A 23,620-nucleotide genomic window follows, 5' to 3' on the forward strand; every position below is an offset into this window, starting at 1 on the left:
TTCTCCTAAAATAATTTTGGAAATTTTATTTTAATTTAAAAATACTTAGATACATACAATTTGCGAAAAATATTAAACTATACTTTTAATTATACATAAATATTTATTCAAAATTTTCAATACTGTTCTTCAGTACCATACTAGATTATCTTGAAATTTGCACAGATATTTTACACTAATAATTCAATCACAAATATAGTTTTTAAAATTTCAAGTTATAAATTTTAATATTTTATTTATGTTAAATGGAAATTTTTAAACACTTAAAATCTTGAAATTCTAATACAATTATACAAACACATCGAAGATTAACTTCTTAACAGAAATAATATCTAAATTAGATCGATGAAAAATTATAAAAACATTTTATCAAAATTCATAAAAATTGAAGAAATTAGTAAATGATTTTATATTTAGAAATTTAAAGACAGAGGTCAATTGTCATTAATTTAAAATAGTAAGAATACTTGAATTTTCTCCAAAAAATTAAATTTGAATTTGAATTATACATAAAACAATCAAAATTTTCAACACAGTTCTTCAGAGCTATGATAGTTTACCTTAAAATTTACACCATATATTTACACTTAAATTTGGATAACAAATACAATTTACTAAATTGTAATTGTATTTCGTAATAAGCAAATTATAAAAATTGAGAATTTAAATTCAAAATTTTATAATATGTGCAACTATAGTGTTAATCTCAAACATCTTCATTGAGTATTGAACTCAGAATAATACTAAAGCATACTGTCGTATAATATGTAGATAGTCATTAATATTATTGTATAAAATGTACATAGAAATTTATATATTAGATTAGTTAGCAGGGACGTAAATAGGGGAGGGTTTAGGAGTGCTCAGCCCTCCCTGAGCCATCTTAAGCCCTCCCTAAGATATTTTAATATATAGCTTTCTATAATCTTTATTATGGTAAATTATATAATTTATAATCTATATTTATAACATTTATAATCAATGGTAAGTAATAGGCTAATAGCTATAAATTTAATAATAATAATAATCTGGAGATACGTTTTTGGGTACTGAGTATGTGGTTGCCGGGTACGGCTGTTTACTAGTTGCGTCCCAAAGATATTTAGGAAAAGAGTTGGTCAAATTGCGCCCATACTTTTTTTACCTCATATCTAAGTTGCGGCCCTATTAGTTTATTCCCATATCCCAATGGCCGTATGTAATTTGAGCGTCGTCGGTTTACCTGTGCCAAAATATGGTACATCGTTTGCGTGTCAGCGACCAATAATTATCGTTTGCGCGTTGTCCGTCTTACCAGCACCAAATTATCGTCCATCAAATGCGCATCAATATTCTGAACAATAGAAGGTTATAAATAATTGTTATAAGAAATAATTTTTGATAGAAATTTCAATGATTGTCATAAATCGTATTACGTAATGAATATATAAAAACAATTAAAAATCAATTGAATTGGCACATCACACTATTCACACTATTAAAGTAATAAATACATTCGTACGTGTTTAATCAAGAAACTCCTACAAATTTAGTGGTTAGTCTCAATGACCACACCGCCGAGAATAATACTAATTAAGTAAAATATATACCACATCAACTACACCTTCAATAATAATATTAATAGTATGACAAAGCATACTGTTAATGTATGGTATGGTGACGACTTGACGTTTGAGGTTAGGTCCGATGTAAAGCGAGAGCCAAGTGACGGCGGTAGTATGACCCCAGCTTGCGTCAATGCTATCACGATTCACGGCAATCACGTACGGCTTATCACACCACGCCAATAACCGTTATTCATTACAAGACTGAATATAAACTAAAGCGGCTTAGTGCAGGATATGGTGACACAACGCCACAATGCGCATATAACCGCACAACGATGCACGTAATCAAGGCGACCGCGAGCAAACGATGACAAGGTGACGAGGAGCCGTAGATCGGACAGACAAAGAAAAGCAACGACAGGTCGTTGGACAACTGAGTATAATATAGAGAATAATAAGAGAATAACAACTTGCGAACGCAAATTAAGGCGATAAACACGCAGAGTCGTGTTTCGACCAATGTCGCACGGAAAACTGATATGCCAAATCGCCGTTGACATAGGATATACATGGCTGGACACTGGATAAAAGGTGACCTTTGGATCCACTGTGGGCGAAGTAGGGGCACGAAATAGTACATATATGTATAATATGTATGTATGTGTGCTCGTCATTTAATAACAAGCGCGAACAGTATGTATTGACAGTTTATCGTTTTACTATCCAGTAATCTACAATTTACATTGATATACTTATGCGATACAAATTGATTGGTCACCCGTACACTTTAGTTGTTAATCTCGTCGTGTTATTACTTATTTATTAACTATACACCATACTAAATAAATATGTTAACAAAATGTAATAACAAAACAACCTATACAATACTTTAAAATTTAATGTTACGAGAGTAACTTTGAAGATGTCCGAATTTTAAAATCAAAGTTAAAAAACCACTAGTACTTTTGGGTATACGCCTTTTTTTTAGTAATAACTATTGTTAAATAATATTGATGTGCGGCCCTTTAAACAGCCGATGCGTAAATTATGTATAACCCAAAAATCGAAGGATGCACAACTGTCTTACAAAAAAAGGTCAAAATTAACAATAGCGAAGCGCGAACGACAAGCAGCGATCCTAATATTATTGTTTCCCGTTCAAAACTAACGACAGTTAGCAATCACATTATACTCGTAGATTTTAAGAACATTACATCATAATAATTGTTTATCTCAATTGATAACTTGTTGACTATTTATAATAACAGTACAATGTAAATACCAAAATACCAAATACACCATCGTTGTCATAAGCGCAATTAAAAAAAAAAAATACCAAATACTTCTTTAGCCTCCCCCACCATACAGTATGTTTCTTTTTAAAGATAATACTAAATAATTCTGTCCAGTGAAATCAAATTGATATGCGGGTTTTGGGAGGAGATAGGGAATACATAAATACACATTTCTTGATGATTTTTACATTTTTAGATCTTTCCGTGTGCGCATGCGCAATACAACTTTCATTTTTTTTTAATAGCAACAGGCGTTTTTAATACCAAATTCAGATAGACTGAATTTTATTAAGTCAATTTGGTCCTTTTTATTATAGCTCTAAAATCAAAATTGACTAAATAACAACTCGTTAAAACTTCGATTAAAATTATTGAATTTTTCAACAATCACCCTAGAATTTCATTAATTGTCGTGCAAATCTAAGTATTTTTTTTTGTATTTGTAGGTTTTCAGACATTAAATATTTTAAATTTAATTTTGAGCAATACGAAAAAATACTTAAAATTGCATTAAAACTCATAAAATTCTAGGATGATTATTGAAAAATTCAATAATTTTAATCGAAACTTTAACGAGTTGTCATTTAGTCAATTTTGATTTTAGAATTATGGTAAAAAGGACCAAATTGACTTAATAAAATTCGGTCTATCTGAATTTGGTATTCAAAACTCTAGTTGTTATTAAAAAAATGCAAGTTGTATTGCGCATGCGCACACGGAAAGATCTAAAAATGTAAAAACCATCAAGAAATAATTTAACCATTTTTAATGTTATTATAATTAATAATTGTTTAAAGCATTATGTCCTGGATGGTGCAATTGAATTGGCTCTCTACCTAATTTTTTTAAAAAAAATATATTGGTTACCAAATTGTTAACACGTTCACGACGGCGTGTTAACTATAGTTGATACAGGGCATCTTCGAAAAACCTGATGTCAAGTATAGTTGATACGCTGTGCTCCGGTGGCTAGTAGAAGATTGAGTGGGCTGTGTTGTTGGTTTGAACTGGGGTGGTTGCTCTAGCCGAGCTGTGAGTAGACTGACGCTTTTGCAATCAGCACTCGTATTTAAAGGCACGGACGCGACCACTGCGTCGCTATGTTGCGCAGGAACGCCCATAGTGGTCTGTGATTGGTGGTACTGCCCATATAGCCGCGCCCACAATTATCTTTTTCGATGTGCATGCGCGTACGTAATGCCCAGGTTTAATCAATGCTTTGGGACACTGAAATAGATAAGATAAGATATCTTATCTCAGTGCCTTAGGATAATTATGTGCGTAGCAAAGCACTATTACATGATAAGTGATGTTTTGTTACCGAATACACGCGGGTCATCAAGAATAAATTCAATTGAGCATCATAGGCGCAATTTGAGTAAAAAATTTGGGGGGGGGGCTTCAGCCGCTCCCATATATTTTACAATCACTGCCTCTCAGAAATATCCTCTCAGGGATAATATTTTGTTTATTGATAATGATAAACAACTGTGGCACGCTATAATAAGCACGGTCTAGACTGTAGACGCAATAAACGTACCTATCTAAGACCATGATTATAATATTGTGTCTAAAAATAAATAACAACAATTTATTTTATTCATTTAATCACATATTTTTTTTTTATTATCAATATAATAATATAAAGTTCTGCATGTTTTTTGTGGGGGGGCTTTGAATGTTTTTGAGGGGGCTTAGCCGCTCCAACCCACCCTAATTGCGCCTATGTTGAGCATGCTTGCAACCGGTGCGCATCACCAGTCAGACCCGCGCTCTACAGTCCACATAATACATAGAAATGGCCAGCACAGTCGGCGGGAGGTTGGTAACTCTTAAATCGCGTTTTATTTAATTTACAAAATTATAAAATTCAAGTTATTACTCTGAGTTTCCGGTTTTTTATACCCAATTTAAAGTTAGACGTATATTTCACATCGTAACATTGACTCCATATTTACACAAAATTGGGAATGTATAACCTTTTTAAAATCGATAAACATTTTTGTTCAACTCATCACTTAAATCTAATCCAACTGTAGCCTATTAAGGTTTAATTAGGCTACTAATATACTAAGGTACTTATATCTTAGTTCGTGCACATTGTGCTCAACAGAACCAATTATATAGAGCTATAGAATTATAAAAGCGACATTCGATCAGTAAATAATCTGGTAACCGTATTAAGTATTTGAATAAAAAATTAAAACCGTATTTTTAATATGGTTGGATGTTGGCAACCACGTGTATTGTGCTGTTATGCGGCGTGCGCTATTCGTAGTTTGTGGCTTGTTATTTTTCGCGCGATTTCAAGTTTTAATTTAAATCAACGTTTGTCAACCATCGAAGAATGGAAATAATGTGTTTGATTTTTTTAAAACAAAAAAAAAGTATTTTAAACAAAACGGATAGTACACATGACGATATTAATGAACAGGTGAATATATAGAATGTTACTAAAGATTCCAACATTGATGTTATTATTACTATAGACCTAGGTAAGTGGAACTCTAGTTCTGTACGTCTAAAATTAAAGGTATGTAAATAATATCTTAATAATTATTATTAATTATAATTTTGGTTATAACTATAATAATTAATTTTTTCAATCACTTCTAATTTATTACTTATTTTATTATAAATAATATAGTAATTTTCATTATGCTTATATTTTGGTAACATACCTATATAGGATTACCCAAAAACAATCTTTGGTTTGAAGAATAGGTCTTTTAATGCATCTATTATTACAATGAATATGAATCGCTAGAATATAGTATTGCGTTAGACGCAATATTTTGCTTTGCTTGTCGAATGAGTGCCGCTAATCATTCAGAAAATACATTCATCATTCAAGATTTTATAAATTGAAAAAGAAATTGTTTTTTTAATAACTACACCTATTCATGATGAATATATTTATTGTATAAAAAAATTAAACGACTATGGCATTGAAAATTATTTTATTTCATCGGCTTATAATATTAATTAATATATATTCAATTCAAAACGATGGACGATAGTTAAGTGGATCCAAAGATGTAAAAAGTCAAAACTTTAACTACATGTCAGTTACCGGACTCGCCTCAATGTCTGATGAGCAAATCGAACAAAAAATGATAAATGTCGTACGAGTATACATAATAAAATGAAATAATAACTGGACAAGGATCAATAAAGATCGGTGGTTGAAAGTAATAGAGATTACTTAAAAGATTATTGAGGCTACTATTTTTTTAGAACGTCAAGGCATATCGTTTCGTGCTCATAAGGAAGATGAATAACCTAAATAGAGGTTAGTTAAATGTTAACAGTTACCAGCTAAGTTTTATATTTTTTATATTAATTATTTATCTTAATACCTATTAAAAAAATACATCTTTTTTAAATATATTAAAAGTAATTTTAAGGAAACCTGTTTATTGATGCCAAACTTAAATGAAAATGTTTCAACTAAGTTCCAATGCAAAACTAACTACACTAGATGGTTCATCAAAAGCAACTTATTGACCTTTATGTTAAACATTTAGTAGATCAAATAGTTAGAGAAATTAAATAATATGGAATTTCCAATGTATGATGCAGCAAAGTAAAACATTGACAATAATTCTTAATATTAATAATATTTATTGTTTTGCTTTAATCACTAGTATTAAAGTATGCCTATCTATTAGAGTTATTAAATTGTGTTTTAATTATTTTTTTACATGTTTCAGACAAGAACAACTTTCACTTTGCGTAAGATATACTAACGGCTTGGACGTTGTTAAACGTTTTTATTTTTTTAGGATTTATTGATGCATCGATGGAACAAGATGCAAATACACTTCAGCTATGATAAAATGTTTAATCTACAGTAGCACAATCTAATGATTGTGCAATGTGCATCTGTGATGTCGGACCAATTTAATGATGTAAAAAAAAATAAAAAGATAAAACTTATATAATAGGCAATTTACATTTATTGCATGGAGTACTAAGTAAACCTTTTACTAATGGATATATGCAAAGTTGTAAAGGTATTTATCATTACCACTTGTTATAATTATTTTAAACGATTTTTTTGATATTGTTATACATTGTGTAATTATTAAACATACATATTCTTAAACTAAATGAATATATTATATTACTATGCATTTGGTATACTAATTAGATGTTTTTGTTTATAATACACCAGAATTGTGTTCAACATCCTCAAATTGCTGTAGGTATGTATATTTTTCTCATCCTACAAACAATGTTAAGTTTTGTTAGATTCAAAAGAAATTGGAAATAAAAGAAATTTTTCTAACAAAGATTTGCGATATCGATGGAATTGTAGGTTTAAAAGTTGTAAAACAGTAACACAAAATTACTAGGAAATTATACAAATATTAAATGCAGAAGTCTCATTGCAATGAATACAGATTTTTCACAAACAAGTATTAATATAGTTTATGTTAAAGTATGTCGGAGTTTGAATACTTTAATTTATTCAAAATATATATTATTGTTATTATTGTTTTAAGCATTTTGCTACAATAAAATCATTCAAGTTTATTATAAATGTATTCATTTTAGAAGAAGTTTTACACAGCCAATATATTATAAGTACCACCTATAATACAACTTCAACAACAATCTATAACATTAGAGAAAACAGTAAATTTAATTGAGGGGATGATGATACTTTTGAACAAAATTATTCAAATAAATTATGGACTGGACTATGCACTAAAATAAATGAATTTATGAAAGATAATGATATATCAATTGATACTTCTAATGATGCAGAATCAGGAGGTAATATTAATATTTTTTTCTAATATTTTTAAAGTAAATACTTAAGTTTATCGACATTATTTTAGGATCTACCGTATTAAGACCTAAATGATCAGGGAAAGAGCCTTATAATTTAAATACCTAGTTATTTTGTAACTACTGTCACAACTCACAAGTGCAGAGAACATATTCCAACATTTGATAGTGTAGTAATAAATATAATTAAAAGGTTAAATATTTTAACGTCTTGGACACTAGATTAATAAATATTAAAAAAAAACGATTTTTACCTGATAATTTAAAATTGCAAAGCCTATTGATAGTTTAACAAGACAGTTTTCATAGACAACTTCAAGATAATAGTTAGAATATTAAAAACCATAATATAATAGGTATATTACAGAAATAATAAACATTATTTTGTTTTGCTTTTTTGTAGAAACTATGTAACATTGATGTTGTAGAACTTAAATCTGAAATGTTAGTAGCAAAGAATTCATCGTTTAAATAAACATGAAGATGTTGAATTAGAAGACTTGAAGAAATTATTATCAGATAAATTTGTCTATCCAATTTTACAAGTGGCGCCATCTATTCCTGTCGGTTTAGCTACGTGTGAAAGATCGTTCTCGGCAATGAGAAGAATAAAATTCGGCTGAAAACTTCAATACACAATATAGAACGATATATTTCAAATAGTATTTGTACAAAACATAATATTGTGTTAGACAAATTTTCCATAAAATATCGATGATTCTCTTTCTAAAAATAAATATTAATATTTAAATTTATTTTTTATTTTTATTGCTAAACTCATTTAATAGTGTATGTATTTTATTGTGTTAGTAGACGTATGTATGGAGTGAGAACTTTTATCTTTTATTTGACAAAGTGTAGTAATAACTAATACTTGTAATGTATGAATGAAACATAGTATCAAAATCCAACAAGATTTTAAAAAATGTGCTTAAGAGGGGTGTGGGGGCGAAGCCCCTCACGAGTCTATTCTATATATATATTTGTCCAGCCCCCCCAGTTAAAAATTGAAATTGCGCCAATGGTCAATTTTCTGCTGCTGAGAACATTTCACCGCTTACAGATTTCAATGCTAATTTTGCTTGTGTTTTACTTTTTTCGAATACCTAATGAAATGAAAACAATGTGTAGGTAGTGAGAAAAATCGTAGTATATATGTAATCGATGGATATGAATTGTGTTTTCATAGATTTTTAAAAAATAATGTTGATCTATTTACTGTACTAAAAAGACTTGTAAAGCATTTATTAAATTAAATACAAATGCTTGCGAGATCACAAATAGGTACTACAATAATACCAAAAGCAGTATCGAAGTATATAATGTTATAGGTATAACTTTTTGTTTCTCAATATTGGATGGACATAGAGACAATAGACTAGGCGTTGTAGTTTAGTTTCACTCATAATAAGCATTGTATAATCTATATACCGACATGCAAAATCATTTACCTACGTAGTAACATTGGCAGGTAACTGAATCGAGAATAATAGTATTTATAAACCAAAATGGTTAAAAACTAAAAAACATAAATAGATTGTATTTCTTATTTAAAAGGCTCATAAAACAATATTCGCTCAGTTATGCGCACAAAAATAGGTATATATAAAATAAAGTATACGGATATTGTTAAAATATTTTGATGACAACACCTTTTTGTTTGGGATTCGTGAACGTATAATACATTTTAGTAGTACATTTCATATTATATAGTACGCATCGTCGTCTATCAATGTTAAACCAATAACTGGACAGAATAAATTAAACCAGAAATCGTACAATTCTGAGGAAATGTAGCAAACAACGGGTCCATTCGACAAATTATATATATTTATATATTACATTCGATAGTTACACGCCTGACGTGATGTATGTAGTTAAAAGTCGGTCGTCAAGCCCACGTGTCCCGTAACCCGATGAAAAATATTATACATTTTTTTAACTGTGGTTCGCGAGACTTATCGCGTTGTATATATAATATATATGTGTATATATGCTTTTGTAATCCTCCGGTATGGTTCATCGTCACGCGGACGTACACTGTCCGCCGCCGCTATTTTTTAAGCCAGTTTGTCATACACGCAAACACGTCCTCCGCCCAACGGTGTCGCATTAATCATATCTCTATACAGTCTACACTCAACAATACGAACGGCCGACCGACGGCCGTTGAGCCGATTTATTATAATTTTGTTTTATACAATTTTTGACACAAATCCTAAAACAGTCTTCTCTCTCTCGTGCATTACACACAGCGGTCATGTGACCGCCACCGTGGCCCAGACGGATAACTCTTCAGAACGCTAAATTATATTTTATTACATATTTTATGTCGTGTTACTACCTGTTTGTGTGCCTTAGATAACAAGAAACGTTCGGTGTAAGTCACCTTATAACCGATTTTAATTAAGTTCTTTTGTGTGTTGTGTGTGATGTACAATGCAAAGGCTTAAAACGTTGTTGGCGTTGTTAGACGTTATACGAAATGGCGAAAGTTATGTTCGTAGCGATAAGTCGACGACTCCGTGTAATAAATGTGAGGAATTTCATCACAGTTTTCTAATATTCCAATGACGTTCATCGCCCAAATAAAAAGTAAATCAATTCCAGAAGGTTACGGCACCAAGCGTCTGTTTGTCTCTCGCAAAGCGCTAATTAATGAGAAAAAAAAATACGTTTTAAATTTATCAAAATTTATCAACTACAAAGTGTTAATGCACTATTGTGACGCACACTTTCATATTATTTCCAAATTGAATATTACACAGTTCGTTTTATAAACTCAGTTATTATTTTCTACATTCAAAAGTAGACATATTTTTTTCAAACTACCTACCCATATATATATTAAAATTTAAAATTATTATTTTTATATTCGTATACGAAACAACACTGTACATATTATTATCGAAACGGGCATCCGTAAATAATGCAATATACGGGTACTTCAAAAGGATCTCTGTCTGAAACGATTCCTCGTTAGAAAAATAAAGGGATTCTTTTTATGGCGCTCGTAAAAAAAAATAATCGAACGACGGTGTAGCGACACTATAATATGTCCGTGACATACGTATTATAGTCGGTGGCGGTGACGGTGGTGTCGTCGTGTTGTAGCGGTCCGAAATTAAATAAACAACTGGGGTCCTCTTGATTAACATTCTCGGTGCGCGGTCCTTCCAAATCAGATTATACGAAGCGCGCCCGCAGGGGATTTTCGGTGGGGAGGGACGGGAAAAAAAAGCCTAGGACGATACTAAAATCATTTAAGCCCCTCGATATTATACATATATAAATAATACGACGTATCAACAAACCATAAGTCGGTGCTACCGAGGGACACGCCGCTGTGGCTCGAGATGAGTCACGGCCGTGCACTGCGAAACCGTTTCGGAAGAGGGTAAAAGGTATTCCTTATATTATAACTGCCGCGCATACCGGAATCCTTTCGCTCCGCTATGGTCGTAAAGTCGACGTCCGTTTACCGTCACACGACAGTTGTTATATTGTGCGTTTTTATCTTATATATTATTTTATGTGTTGCTGCGTCGGTGCACAGTCGCTGCAGTTCTCCCGGACGAACTCGAGACGCACATCTGTCGCCGCTGCAGTATATTATATAATAGGTATATATACTATATACAGTGCGTATACAGATTACACACGTCCCGATCCGGCCCCGGACGTACCGGACTGTGAAATTAAGACGGGAGAAAAAATATCACAAACACCCCCCGAACGTCGTGTAGTCGCGTACGCTCGACGGGGAGAAATAAGGGGTTTTCCGCTCCGGAGATCGGCGACGACGCGATGTGATTTTTCTTACTCTCCGCGCGGTGCACTTAACCGAATGCGCGTGACGTCATGCACGCGAAATAACGGCTTGGCCTCGCCAACGATATATTACATTATACGTGCGACAATACGGTTTACGTGTTAGAACAATACGGTAAACGATTTTGGGCTTGTAATTGTGTGAGAGCGAGAGGGTTTTCGTGGATTTTTAAACGTCGTGAATTCTGGAAAAAAAAAATTCACTAACGTTTCAACGACCTGAACAGTCGAACACCGCGTGGATTACCTCGTGAGTCTCGATGATCGCTCGGATTTATCTTGGCGCTCCAGAGATTTATAAATGTACGTGTTGCCGTGACTATATATATATATATATATATATATATGTATGTATAGCTGCAGTGAACGGTAAACGCACGCGAAGACCGAGAAAAATGATTCGCAGTGCAAGAGAAATGCGATTATTGTGCGTGGGATTAATCGTACAAATATAGGTGTACCTATCCAAATTTCACAAAATATGACTGGAATTATTTTTACCGCGTACGTATTATTATATTATATAGTTATTTCGATAGCCGTTACTCATGCGCCTGATTCTCAATCTCTCTCTCTCTCTCTCTATCTCTCTCTATCTCTCTCTGACTATACGTAAACCTATGTATGTATATAATATAATCGTGTAAACGGAAAAAAGATTAATTTAACAACATTTAACGTTGGATCTGAGTCGTTTATCAAAGCAGAGAGAGAAAAATAAAGACGAGACGGAAGACGGCCTCTCTGGGGAGCCACCTTCGGGTATAGTCACGCTAACCGGATTAGAAAAATTACCGCCAATGTACACAAATTGCCACCCACCTGCCAAAATGAAGTAGAAATCACACGGAATAGTTTTCTGGTCTCGGTCTGCGTAGTACACATATATTCTGTGCGCGTAGTACTATTGTGTATATATAGGTATATAATTTATATGAGTGGCTACCGTGTAAAATAATGCGTATAAATACAAAAGGGCAACGTAGTCGTTGTGTTTTCGGCCGTACGCTCGTGTATATATATATATATATATATATATGATATATGTATAGGCCGCAGTACGTTAAAATGGTGTTCAATGAGGTTTGTTTCGAAACTAACTCGTTTTTCCGCGAACCCACTAGATGAGTGCTGCGGTCGTTTAATGTTAACAGTTTACACTTATCGAGTTTAACTGGAAAGAATATCGCTCGATAGAGCCGATCAAAATGCCAACGATTCGTTTCTGCGAAAACTCCTGTCTTCAAATTTACAGTATAATAATATTAGTTTTATACTCCAATACGTATATAATATGTAGGTGTATATAGATACATCATAGTAATAATGTGTAGCACGTAGGTATTATATTGTGCCGTATTCAAACTTTTACAAAAATAAAAAATATCTGTAGTCTCGAGTTCAACGTCGACGTATTATAATATTATGTAGAAAAAAACGCCATTATCTCGTGTACCTATATATAGTAATTACAGCCGAAGCTTAAAACAGTTTGAACTGGCGTTTTTTTAAAGCCACGCATTAAACCGGATCATATATATATATATAACGTACAGGTACAGCGTATGCACTATATACTGTACAAAAACGATTTGAATACATGTGTTCTCTTTGGTGGACGATACACAGAAAAAAAAACCAAAACTATGTCCAGTAGAGCGTCACCCTTGTCGCGGTCTCGGGGACCCTCCTTTCGCAGACGACACGATTACCGCCACCGAATCGTCTCCCTCGTTCATCCCGACTCGGCCGCGTCCCGGCACCTGTGACTCTGCAGGACATGGGTCAAGGGGCTTTTAAACCCCGTCCACCTGGGTGGTGTCGGAGCGCGTCACATCGTCATTATATAACGTGTATAGTGCGACCGCTCCAACTCAATCACGGTTGTGTGCAACGGACCGTCGTCATTGTGTACCCGAAATCGTGGTACTTAATGGACCGGGATTAAAACCCATGTGAATATTACGACGACTTGATTAAGTTATTTGTGGTTACCCATCGACGGAACCACGTAAACGGTTATATAATATAATTTACAAACAAATAAATGAAACTATTCGATATTGTATACAATGTACCTATACGCTAATCAAACGATTTAACGGAAGTATTTACCATTTTACCATACTGTATTACTATTATGTATATATTATGTACTCATAGTGATCCATTTAAATGGTGTCTACACTGAATATATTACGAGAGTCTTAACTTTTTTTTAAATGTTATTTTTTTTATAATCCTATGTTTTGCAATACGAAATTGAATGACAACGAACATATTATAATACCAAAGTAGGATATATTTCAGTGTTTACGCGTGATATTATCACATCACTTATGACAAATTATAATAAATTTATCTACAATACGACACGACGTACGATGTATGACGTATCAAAGTTCTCCGACAAATATTCTGAAATTTATGGATTTTTTTTTTTTAAATACAATTTTATAACAATAAAAATTGTGAAAAATTTTTTTTTTTTCAAAATGTTTGTCTTGCAACATTAAATTATGTAAGAATGACATTTTTATAAAAATTAAAACTTGAGTGGATCGTCCCTGGTATCTTGTAGGTATATTATACATCAGCGGGTTTTTAAACTGTGGTACGCGAAGACTATTACATGGTGGTACGTGGAGGGCCGTTTTTGGATAATAAACCCATTCAATTATTTATTTCATATTATCTTATTTTAAAAGAATAATAAATAAAAATAATTATACTGTAGTTGTAGTATTTTACTGCCTTATTATTTAAAATAATAATGTATTTAACTGTACAATTTGGAATTTGAATCGTTCTATTTTTAGTTATTAGTGGTACGCGACTGATTGATAATATACCTAAGTGGTACGTAAAAAAAAAGTTTGAGAACCGCTGTATTACATCAATATTGAATTAGTATATAAATATTTAATATAATTCAAATTATTACCCAAGTCCCAAAGAAATTCAATAATTATTACAGTTCATCGCATCGTACGTGCTTACACAAAAATAAAAAAGATTCTCAGTGAAGCGAAGTAAGAATTACGATATTATTATGTTGTATTTTATCGATTTAGATATTTAGAATTTTTTTTTAGCTAATTGATGTTATTGTTTTTAGTGTCAAAGTAGTATAATATATTTAATAAGACGACAAATGTTCAAAGAGGAAGTTATTCATTTATCTATGGAATGGAATAATGGAACATATAAAATATAAATTAGACATTTTATCTAAGTATCTAATTGGTGCCCACGAAGCATTTTATATTTTCATAGTTCCTGATTACACGAACGTAAAGTAAATCGCACAACGATTTGATACTGTACTCCTGTTTTTAATAATTTTTAATTTTGTATATATCTACTTAATTTTTTTTTAAAAAAACTTAAGATTTTGACAGAAAAACTGTTCAAGTGTTAAATCAAATTTAAAAGTTATATTAAATTGATATAATTTTTTTAAATAACATGATACAATTATCTGATTTACTTTGAAAATAAATAAGCAATTACTGTACAAATTTGAAATTCTATACATACTATAACTAAATCTGTTAAGTTTAAACAATAGCTTATTTATTTTATTTATTCAAAGATTATTTAAAATGATTTCAATCAATTTAGTTATATCGATTTTTTTATAAATGTTTCAAGACTATGGCTGTAGCATATTATTATTAAAATTATTTTTTTATGCATAACATTTGTTATATTTTAGTTTAAACTTTAAGGCTTATATTTCTAAGTATTATTCTAATTTCTGTGTCTAATTTATTTCTTGGGGGAAGAATTTAGGACAGTTTTAAATAGTTTTAATATTTAATATATTCACGACTAGCTCTTTAAGTTAAATAATAATAAAAACAATTATTGATCGAACCGATTTATTTATAACTCGTGTTTGTTATAAATTTAACTTTTAAGACGTTCGTCATTAAATTGCTGACGTTTAAAATAATTTTAACGACGTGTATTTAAATTGAACACGGTTTTTAAAAGAAATATTTAAATACAACATGCACATACGTGAGTCGTTATACAAACACACAATAATATTGATAAGTCAGTGGGGAAGATGGTACACAGACGTATTCCGACCGCATCGACGATACGTTTTTGTTTATAATTACACCGCGTAAACCAAAATATGTAATAATATTCGTTACACGCGGGTATCGATATAAGAATTCGTCGATTACTCAACTTCTAAAAACGTAGGTATAGGTCTTACACGACCGCGGTTTAAATATTTTCATCTCGGTTTTATATTATATATATATCTATATATCTATTATATGTATATGATATTCAAACATCATAACACAATGGTGTTTATTCAAACCACATATATATTTTATAACGTTACGATATCGTGCGCGAGCGACTATATATATATATATCTACATAATATTATCTGGTTTGTGTTTTTTAGGCGGTCGTATAGACACAGATGAGGCGATAAATTATTCGATCCGTAAACCGTGCGCGCCGCCGGACGACGTGTAAACTTGTTACTTGTTAGTGGCGCGGCGGTCGTCACGCGATACTCTTACACACTATCGTAACGTCATATACTCATATACCTTACGAGTTATGCGTTATTATTATTATTATTATTATTATTGTTACGGTCCAGGACTTGGATGTGGGACCGGGACCGGGACGAATCGGAGGCATCCCGACCGAGGAACACGCAACGCGCGCCATACACAACCGGTTGCGGTGGACGTGGCGCGCCTCTCCCGCTGCGCCCGCCGCGCGTTTCCATCGTTGATAGATGTGCGTTTATCACGTCATCGCAAACCCGAACCGCCACACGGATATACTGCGGGTTGTTCGTATACCCACCGACATTTACATATTATTATTATTTATTGTAACCTTATAATAACGATATTAGAAATTTTATGTTTATAATAAAAAGTCTAGGCGAGTAGTATATATATATATATAATATGACGTTTAATAATAACAACGACGACGACGACGACAATAATAATAACGAACGGAAGAATGAACGCGGTGTGGCTTATGGTTCTGCCGGTGGAAATAATAATGAGTTATTATACAGTATATCCGATATCGCGTATATATAATAATAACGAACCTAACCGTAGTCGGACGTTATAATATTATTACGCGTGCGGCGTCGCTCGACTCGTAAATCTATCAAATACACACCAGGACCAGACGACGGCGGATAGTAATGTTGTCATTATTGATAAATCTCGCGTGTTTATATGTAAACAAATATCTCACCCACCACCGAGATCATTGGATCGCGTTTTTACGGTTAGGTATTCGATACCGAACATAGTATACATACGTTTTGATTTTGTGATGTTATATAGGTACTACCAATTACCATACGGTATAATCGGTAAACCGTCTTGTACACGACCTAAGTATGCGACGCTTATAATTCGTTTGGTCGACGCTCTAACACCCGTTTACTAAGCTGCTGTGTTATTTTTTTTTAGTTTCACATTGTAAATTATTACGTTATCAAAAAATAGTAATCTTACGTTTAGCATAATATAGTATAATGTATATCATGTATGTAGACACTCTTATATTATTTATTTTATTACAATTGTATAGTTAATAATAATGTACCTACGTATAGAATAATTGAATATAATTCTATTTTAATAACTATATACAATTGAAATAAAATTAAAACATAATATAATTTATTATTTCAATAGTAATATTACTATTTAAGGATATGAAATAAGTATTCAATCGTTTAAATTTTCCAATAAGGTTTTAAAAATAATAGTGGGTAGAATTTATAATTTTATCATAATAGTATTTTACATTTAATCATTTCAAGACAAAGAATCACATTTATTTTATTATGGAATTTAATTTTTTTAATTCTTAACCTGAGCTCATTAAACTATTAATTATTATTTAAAAGTCAATTGTTTAAAGACTATAAACCTGGTAATTTTATTTTACAATAAGTAATTATTCTGATCTAATTTTACAAACATAATCATTATCCTATAAAGAATAGATAGGCATTGATTTTGTGTTATGTTAAATGTATTTATTTGTTTGATACTATAAACTTTATAAACAAAACATTTTAAATTCTTTCGTAAATTTTTAATTTAAACTTTGAATAATTTAATTGTAGAACTTATTTTTGTTGCATTTTAGAAACAATATGACTTATATAGTTTATAAACAGATATTATTGAATTATATTAAATAGGACAAATTAATAATAAAGATTTAAATATTTTATGAACTTAACACAAAGAGCTTTAATCTTGAAACTATTTTTACACTCAATTATTGTGTACAACAGTAGTTGTAAATTTTATCACTTTTTTATAGTAAACGTAAAAAAAATCACATAATCACATAATTATTATGTTCTTCGTGTATTTTATAGAATATTATTATTAAAATAAGTGAAAAAAATATAGCTTCCCATATATGGATGGAAAAAATATAAATCTTGTTCCTGGGTAAACAATTAACACATTATTTATGTTACTGTTAATTTATGGTATAATAATATTAACATTTTAGTCATTGGTCAGCAAATTAATTATTCATGTATAAAAAAATTATTTCAGAAATTAAACTTTTTATTTTGGTAACAGTATATTTTTTAAATTTACCTCTGTATTTTATAATCTATTAGTTATTGCTAATTAATGTTTAGTACTTATTACTGTATAAATACAATTGTAATATAGATATTTTTAAAAAATGTTTAAATTTAATAAATTAAATACAAAATTGAATTATTAATCATTTTTTTCAATGAGCATTTAAAAATATATTAATTAACTGTAAAAATTAAACACATGATATTTTATTAATGACTCATAAGTAATTATTATGATAAAATCATATATTAACTAAATACAGTAAACACAATGGGGGAGTAGGTAGATTTTGAGTATTAATATTTTGACATGAATATTTAATTTAAGGTACAAAGTACATATTTGAATAAATGACTTTTATGTTTTAGTAAAATGGTACTTGAATAATGATGAATATATATGGTTGAGCTTTAAACTTAATTAATGTGAATGTTTATTTTATTTTGTAGTTATAATGGTTTATTTTTTAAATATTCCTGTTTCATTGAAAAATTAGTACCTACGCGTTATTTAATTCGTTCATGGTGTTTAATAAATATATTGCTACTTTATCAGTTGATATATAAATAAATTATAATAATAGCTGAGTTAACAATAATACAATTTCACTAATTATAACAATAAGTTATAATTAAAAACAAACGCATTTCCATTTGTTTTAACGAAATGCAAATATTGAGAAATAAGCTGGTCGTATTATCAATAAAATATTTTGGTTATACTCCCTGCTGGCTACTGCCATTATTTTATACGAGTGTATAATTTTATAACTAATTATTATATATTTTGTTTTATGTCGATTTTCCAAAACATATTTGTATATGCTGAAAATTAAACATTAATTTTGTCCACGTGTAGTGGTTTTACTGTAAATGTGGTGGAGGTAAAATGTGCGAATAGTATAGCTAATGACTATGACTCATAGTCTATGAGTATTCGATAGTTCAATTCCAGTATAAATTAAAAATATAGTTTTATTTAGGATGTTGTTTGTATACAAATACAGTAACGATCCTGAAATCTTGAATCGAAAAATTATAATTAGTACGTTTACAGAGTATATTATTTTATAATTACATGAATAACTCTAATCCTCTCTACTAACGAATTTACTGTTAGTTCTATCGGTTATTTCATCGCCAAATGATTCAATATGCTTATATTAGTAACCATAAGTATAAATGATTTACAGGCAAACCTGACATTTGAAAAGAACGTAAACCAAATGAAATTTAAAATCTAGAGAATGCTTAATATTCAGGTATTATATAAAACGACACAAGTTGGAGAAATCCAACTTAAAGCGTATTATATTTATAAGCTAATATTAACTGTTGATAAGTTTCACTTAAAAGTTTATACTTCGCTAAAACTTTTAAACATCAAATACAGTACAGTTTTCACATAGGTAGATACTTAAATTCTTTTTAAAGACTTTTTTTAAAATGTTAATACTACCTTTAGTCAATCTATACTTATTATTGGAAATAAATTATTATTTTTATCGTGTATATAGGTAATACAGGTAAAAACTAAATGTGTACATTTACTGTGTGAACGTTGTAAATTATAGTAGAGCACGTATTATTTTTTTAAAGGATAGTTATACATCATGACTGGATATTACCTCTTATTGATTTATAAATCCGTCGTTGAAATACAAAATGTCAATCGGTAACATTGCCGAAGGCTTCTGCGTCATTCCCAGCTTGAAGATAATATTTGTTTGTTTGTTTTAGTAAGGTTAACGTAAATGTAATAATAAAATGCCAGTGCCAGTGGACAGCCAGGTTTTTCTCTTGATATTGAGGGTTGGGAGAGAGTCCAATCAAGAAATAAATTTACATTTTTTTTTTTATTAAAATACAATTTTACTACGATATTTATTTATAAAAGTACATAATGTTGATTATCATTGATTGGATGATGACAGAATAAAAAATCTTTTAATTAAAATTATTTTATTAACAATTTAGGTAATAACCTGTAAAGAATGGGAGTTCATTATTATTTTTATAAGTGTAAAGTATTCGATACTTTATAACATTACTAACTAAACTACTAACCATCCTCTCAATATCAATCTTCACTTGGACTTGATAAACGTGCAACGTCGTAAACATTTAAAAGTGTAACGAGCTTAGTATCCAGCACAACGCTCACTAGCAGTTACTAAACATACGCATTGCAGTTTAATAGTAAAACATAGAACATATTAATTTTATAATCAAACAATAAAAACAATACACGATATTAAAATGTACGTACTTAACGAAGATTACGCGTGTGTTCTCATGATAAAAAAAAATTATCGAAAACATAATTTCATTCGATAAAATCGTAATTAAGCACGATTCCTGTGTAAAAAGCAAAACGTGATTTGAATGTTTTTATTATATTAATATTACATGGGAGTATGGGACATGGTGATTACTCATTTAATTTACCTTTTTTGAGCTTCAGATAAAAAAGAAACAACAACAATGTAGACACGACATAGGTACCTACCAACTTATATTATACTGTTGACAAACCCAACATGTTCGATTTATATCGTGATCATTAATTTAACTTATCGATTGCATAATATTAAAATGATTATTGTTACCAAAGTATTGTTATATAATAATATAATATTATTATAATATTATCGTTTCATATATGTTTATAATAAGGTTAGATATATTTTATAATACATAACGTTCATGAACAAATTATTTTTATAAGACATAATTATTAAAAATTATATTATATGACTTGACATTTGATCAGATTCCATCCATTATTTATATTGTCATGGTATAAAAAAAAATGCGGTTTATTTTAGGTTGTAGGTTATGATAATAAATTGAATTGATTCATTGCATAATTTACTAAGGTGGTCTTTTAACAAATAAGTAATTTCAATTTAATATTTATTATCCATATGATATATTTATATTATATTGTAAACATGCGTTATAAAAAGATCAAGTTGAAGTATAATACATCATCATCAATACTGTATTATTATTTTTTTAGTAACAATTACCTATTCAATTTAAATACAAAATTAATATTTGTAATATTATCTTATAAATTTACCGTGTTTCAAGTATAGTTTGTTCAGTAGTCTTAACTCTTAAATAACTTAATTATGTAAATTCTAAAATGTGTTATAAATATCAATAAAATATTTAAAAAATAATTTCTAAGAAATATTGTTATTTAAAATCGATCTACTGCATAGTAGGTCACTATAATGAGTATAATGGATATGTTAAATTTGAATGCAATGACAGGTATCATTGTATACGAAAAACGATTCTGAAAATCTGAACGGAGATAATTTGTCGGTTTAGGATAATTAGTAGGATATATTATATTATTACCTTTATTTAAATTGTAATTTATCATTATTTTAAGCGATTTCGTAAAAAATTAAATTTCATAAGCTCATAAAATGTTTTCTATATTAACGCAATAATTTTTTTTTACAGTTATTTGAAGAAAAAATTAAGGAGAACCTTGTGTTGGGGTTTTTAACCTTAGGTATAAATTAGAGGTATAATTTATACAATCATAGAAATGTTATGAATTTTTAACTTCAAAATTCCTTGAAAATTTCACGTCTTTTACATATTTCGTAAACATTTAACTAAAAAACAAAAATTGTGACTAACGATTTTTAATTTTTTTTTTTACTATGATAAGGACAACTTTAATATACCTTGTATTCAATTTTGAAGATTTTTTGGAGCATTTCAGAAAAAAAAATTTCCAAAAATCGAAAATTTCCATAGCCTATAAACAGTTAAAGCCAAAATATTTAAAAATTTAATCGTAAATAGATAACGCTAATATAACACATGGAGAAAATCTCAAGTATTTACAATGAATCGTTTTTGAGTTACAGCAAAATAAAAAAATCGATTTTGTCGAAAACTGGTTATGCGTAAAAATTACCGTTCTTCTGTTACTTTTTTAGGTGTTTTCCTGACGCTTTTGAAAAATATTGAAATTTTTTTATTTTTGATCCCTAAAGTATCAACTAGATTCATTTTCTTTTTCAAAGAGGGGCTGAAGTCAAAAATCAAAACAGTATAACTACTCCAAAACGTGATGACAGACACAAAAAAAAACACACACACATCATTGTAAAATCAATACATTCATCACTCCGTTCAGAATATAAAAAATATAATTACAACTAAAATAACCGTCGTAAAATTGTAATTATAATGATTAATGAATAATAACAAATAGTATAAATTAAATAGTTTATAAGAAAAGTCATAATTACTATATATTGACTACAACTGAACAAAATGTTGTTTGCTACAGTAATCGCCTATTGGATGAAGTGATATTTTTCAAACACGCGTATGAAGAAACATTCGGCATATTATATCGTAAAATGAGGGATGTTGAAAACAATTGATATTTCCGATTGGCATCTGTCGTGTTTCAGATAGGTATAATCATCTAAAATCGGTATTTTACGGATAATTCAAAAACATTGAATAGAAATAGAATAGGTACACTTTTATGGTATTAACAGTTTTATATTATGTATAGATAAACAATCAACAACAATATGACGCGTTTTATACGTCATCGTTTTTGCACAATGCAACTATTTAGGGAAAAATTCAGTGTTTGCGATTCCTCTCGCCGGCCGGTTTAAGCACAACGGATTTTAAAATGTCCGTCGTGATCGGAATGCGATAGTATACTTTTTCACCGGTGGCTGTGTTCATAGGTTTTTGCGTACTCCGTGACGTCGACGACAGCAGTGGTGGCGCTTTAGGAACCGGTGGTGGTGTTGGTGGAGGTGGTGGAGGTGGTGGAGATAATGGTGTCGTTGGTACCAAATACGTATCCGGTGGTTTCGGCACGGAAGACTTATTATTTCTCACCGCTGAAACTCCGAATGTATCTGGTCGACTGCAACAGTAGTTATCGGGGGAAGGCATTCTAGTTGACCCAAAGTCATGGCAACTAGCCAACTCCAAGGACTGCGAAGAATGATTCAATGCACTGATGTTTAAAGTATTCTTCATTACATCTCCTGTGAACAAAAACATTCAAAAACATGTGTAGTAAAAATAATATTGATTTATCGTAAATACATCATAAAAACGTTTAATAGAAATTTATTACTTTCTAGGGTTTCATTCCACGCTTTCAATGATCCACACTTCCGCATCGACTTTTCAGTATCATCTAAGCAAACGAACAAAGTGTGGCATATAGCACATACGTATCATTAAAGTAAAAATAATGTATGTTAATAGATTGTCAAGCGTAAATTACTTTTTATAGAAGTCAATTTTTTTTCAAAATCATGGAACATTGTATTCGACGAATAGTAAAAACTTTTGATTGATGCAATTTCGCACACGGCTCTCCTTAGTTTGTCGTCAATCGTTTCTGTTACTGTCCTCTGGTCTTTAAATAATTGGTCAACCTTATCGTGCAAGCATTGCACAGATTCCTCGTATTGACGCAACTGAAATCGAAGTAAAAATAATTTATAGTA

General features: G+C 30.3%; 1 protein-coding gene across 1 annotated transcript; it reads right to left on the bottom strand.

Annotated features, from left to right (window-relative positions):
* Positions 1-22,730: 22,730 nt before the first annotated feature.
* Positions 22,731-23,368, bottom strand: LOC132919013 (uncharacterized proline-rich protein-like). Its single transcript, XM_060980365.1, has 2 exons — positions 23,242-23,368; positions 22,731-23,149 (listed from the first exon to the last, which is right to left on the bottom strand). The coding sequence occupies exons 1-2, from the start codon at positions 23,285-23,287 to the stop codon at positions 22,731-22,733; spliced, it is 465 nt and encodes a 154-aa protein (XP_060836348.1). The 5' UTR covers positions 23,288-23,368.
* Positions 23,369-23,620: the final 252 nt, after the last annotated feature.

This window comes from Rhopalosiphum padi, chromosome 2, assembly GCF_020882245.1.
Source record: "Rhopalosiphum padi isolate XX-2018 chromosome 2, ASM2088224v1, whole genome shotgun sequence".
Classification (NCBI taxonomy): Eukaryota; Metazoa; Arthropoda; class Insecta; order Hemiptera; family Aphididae; genus Rhopalosiphum; species Rhopalosiphum padi.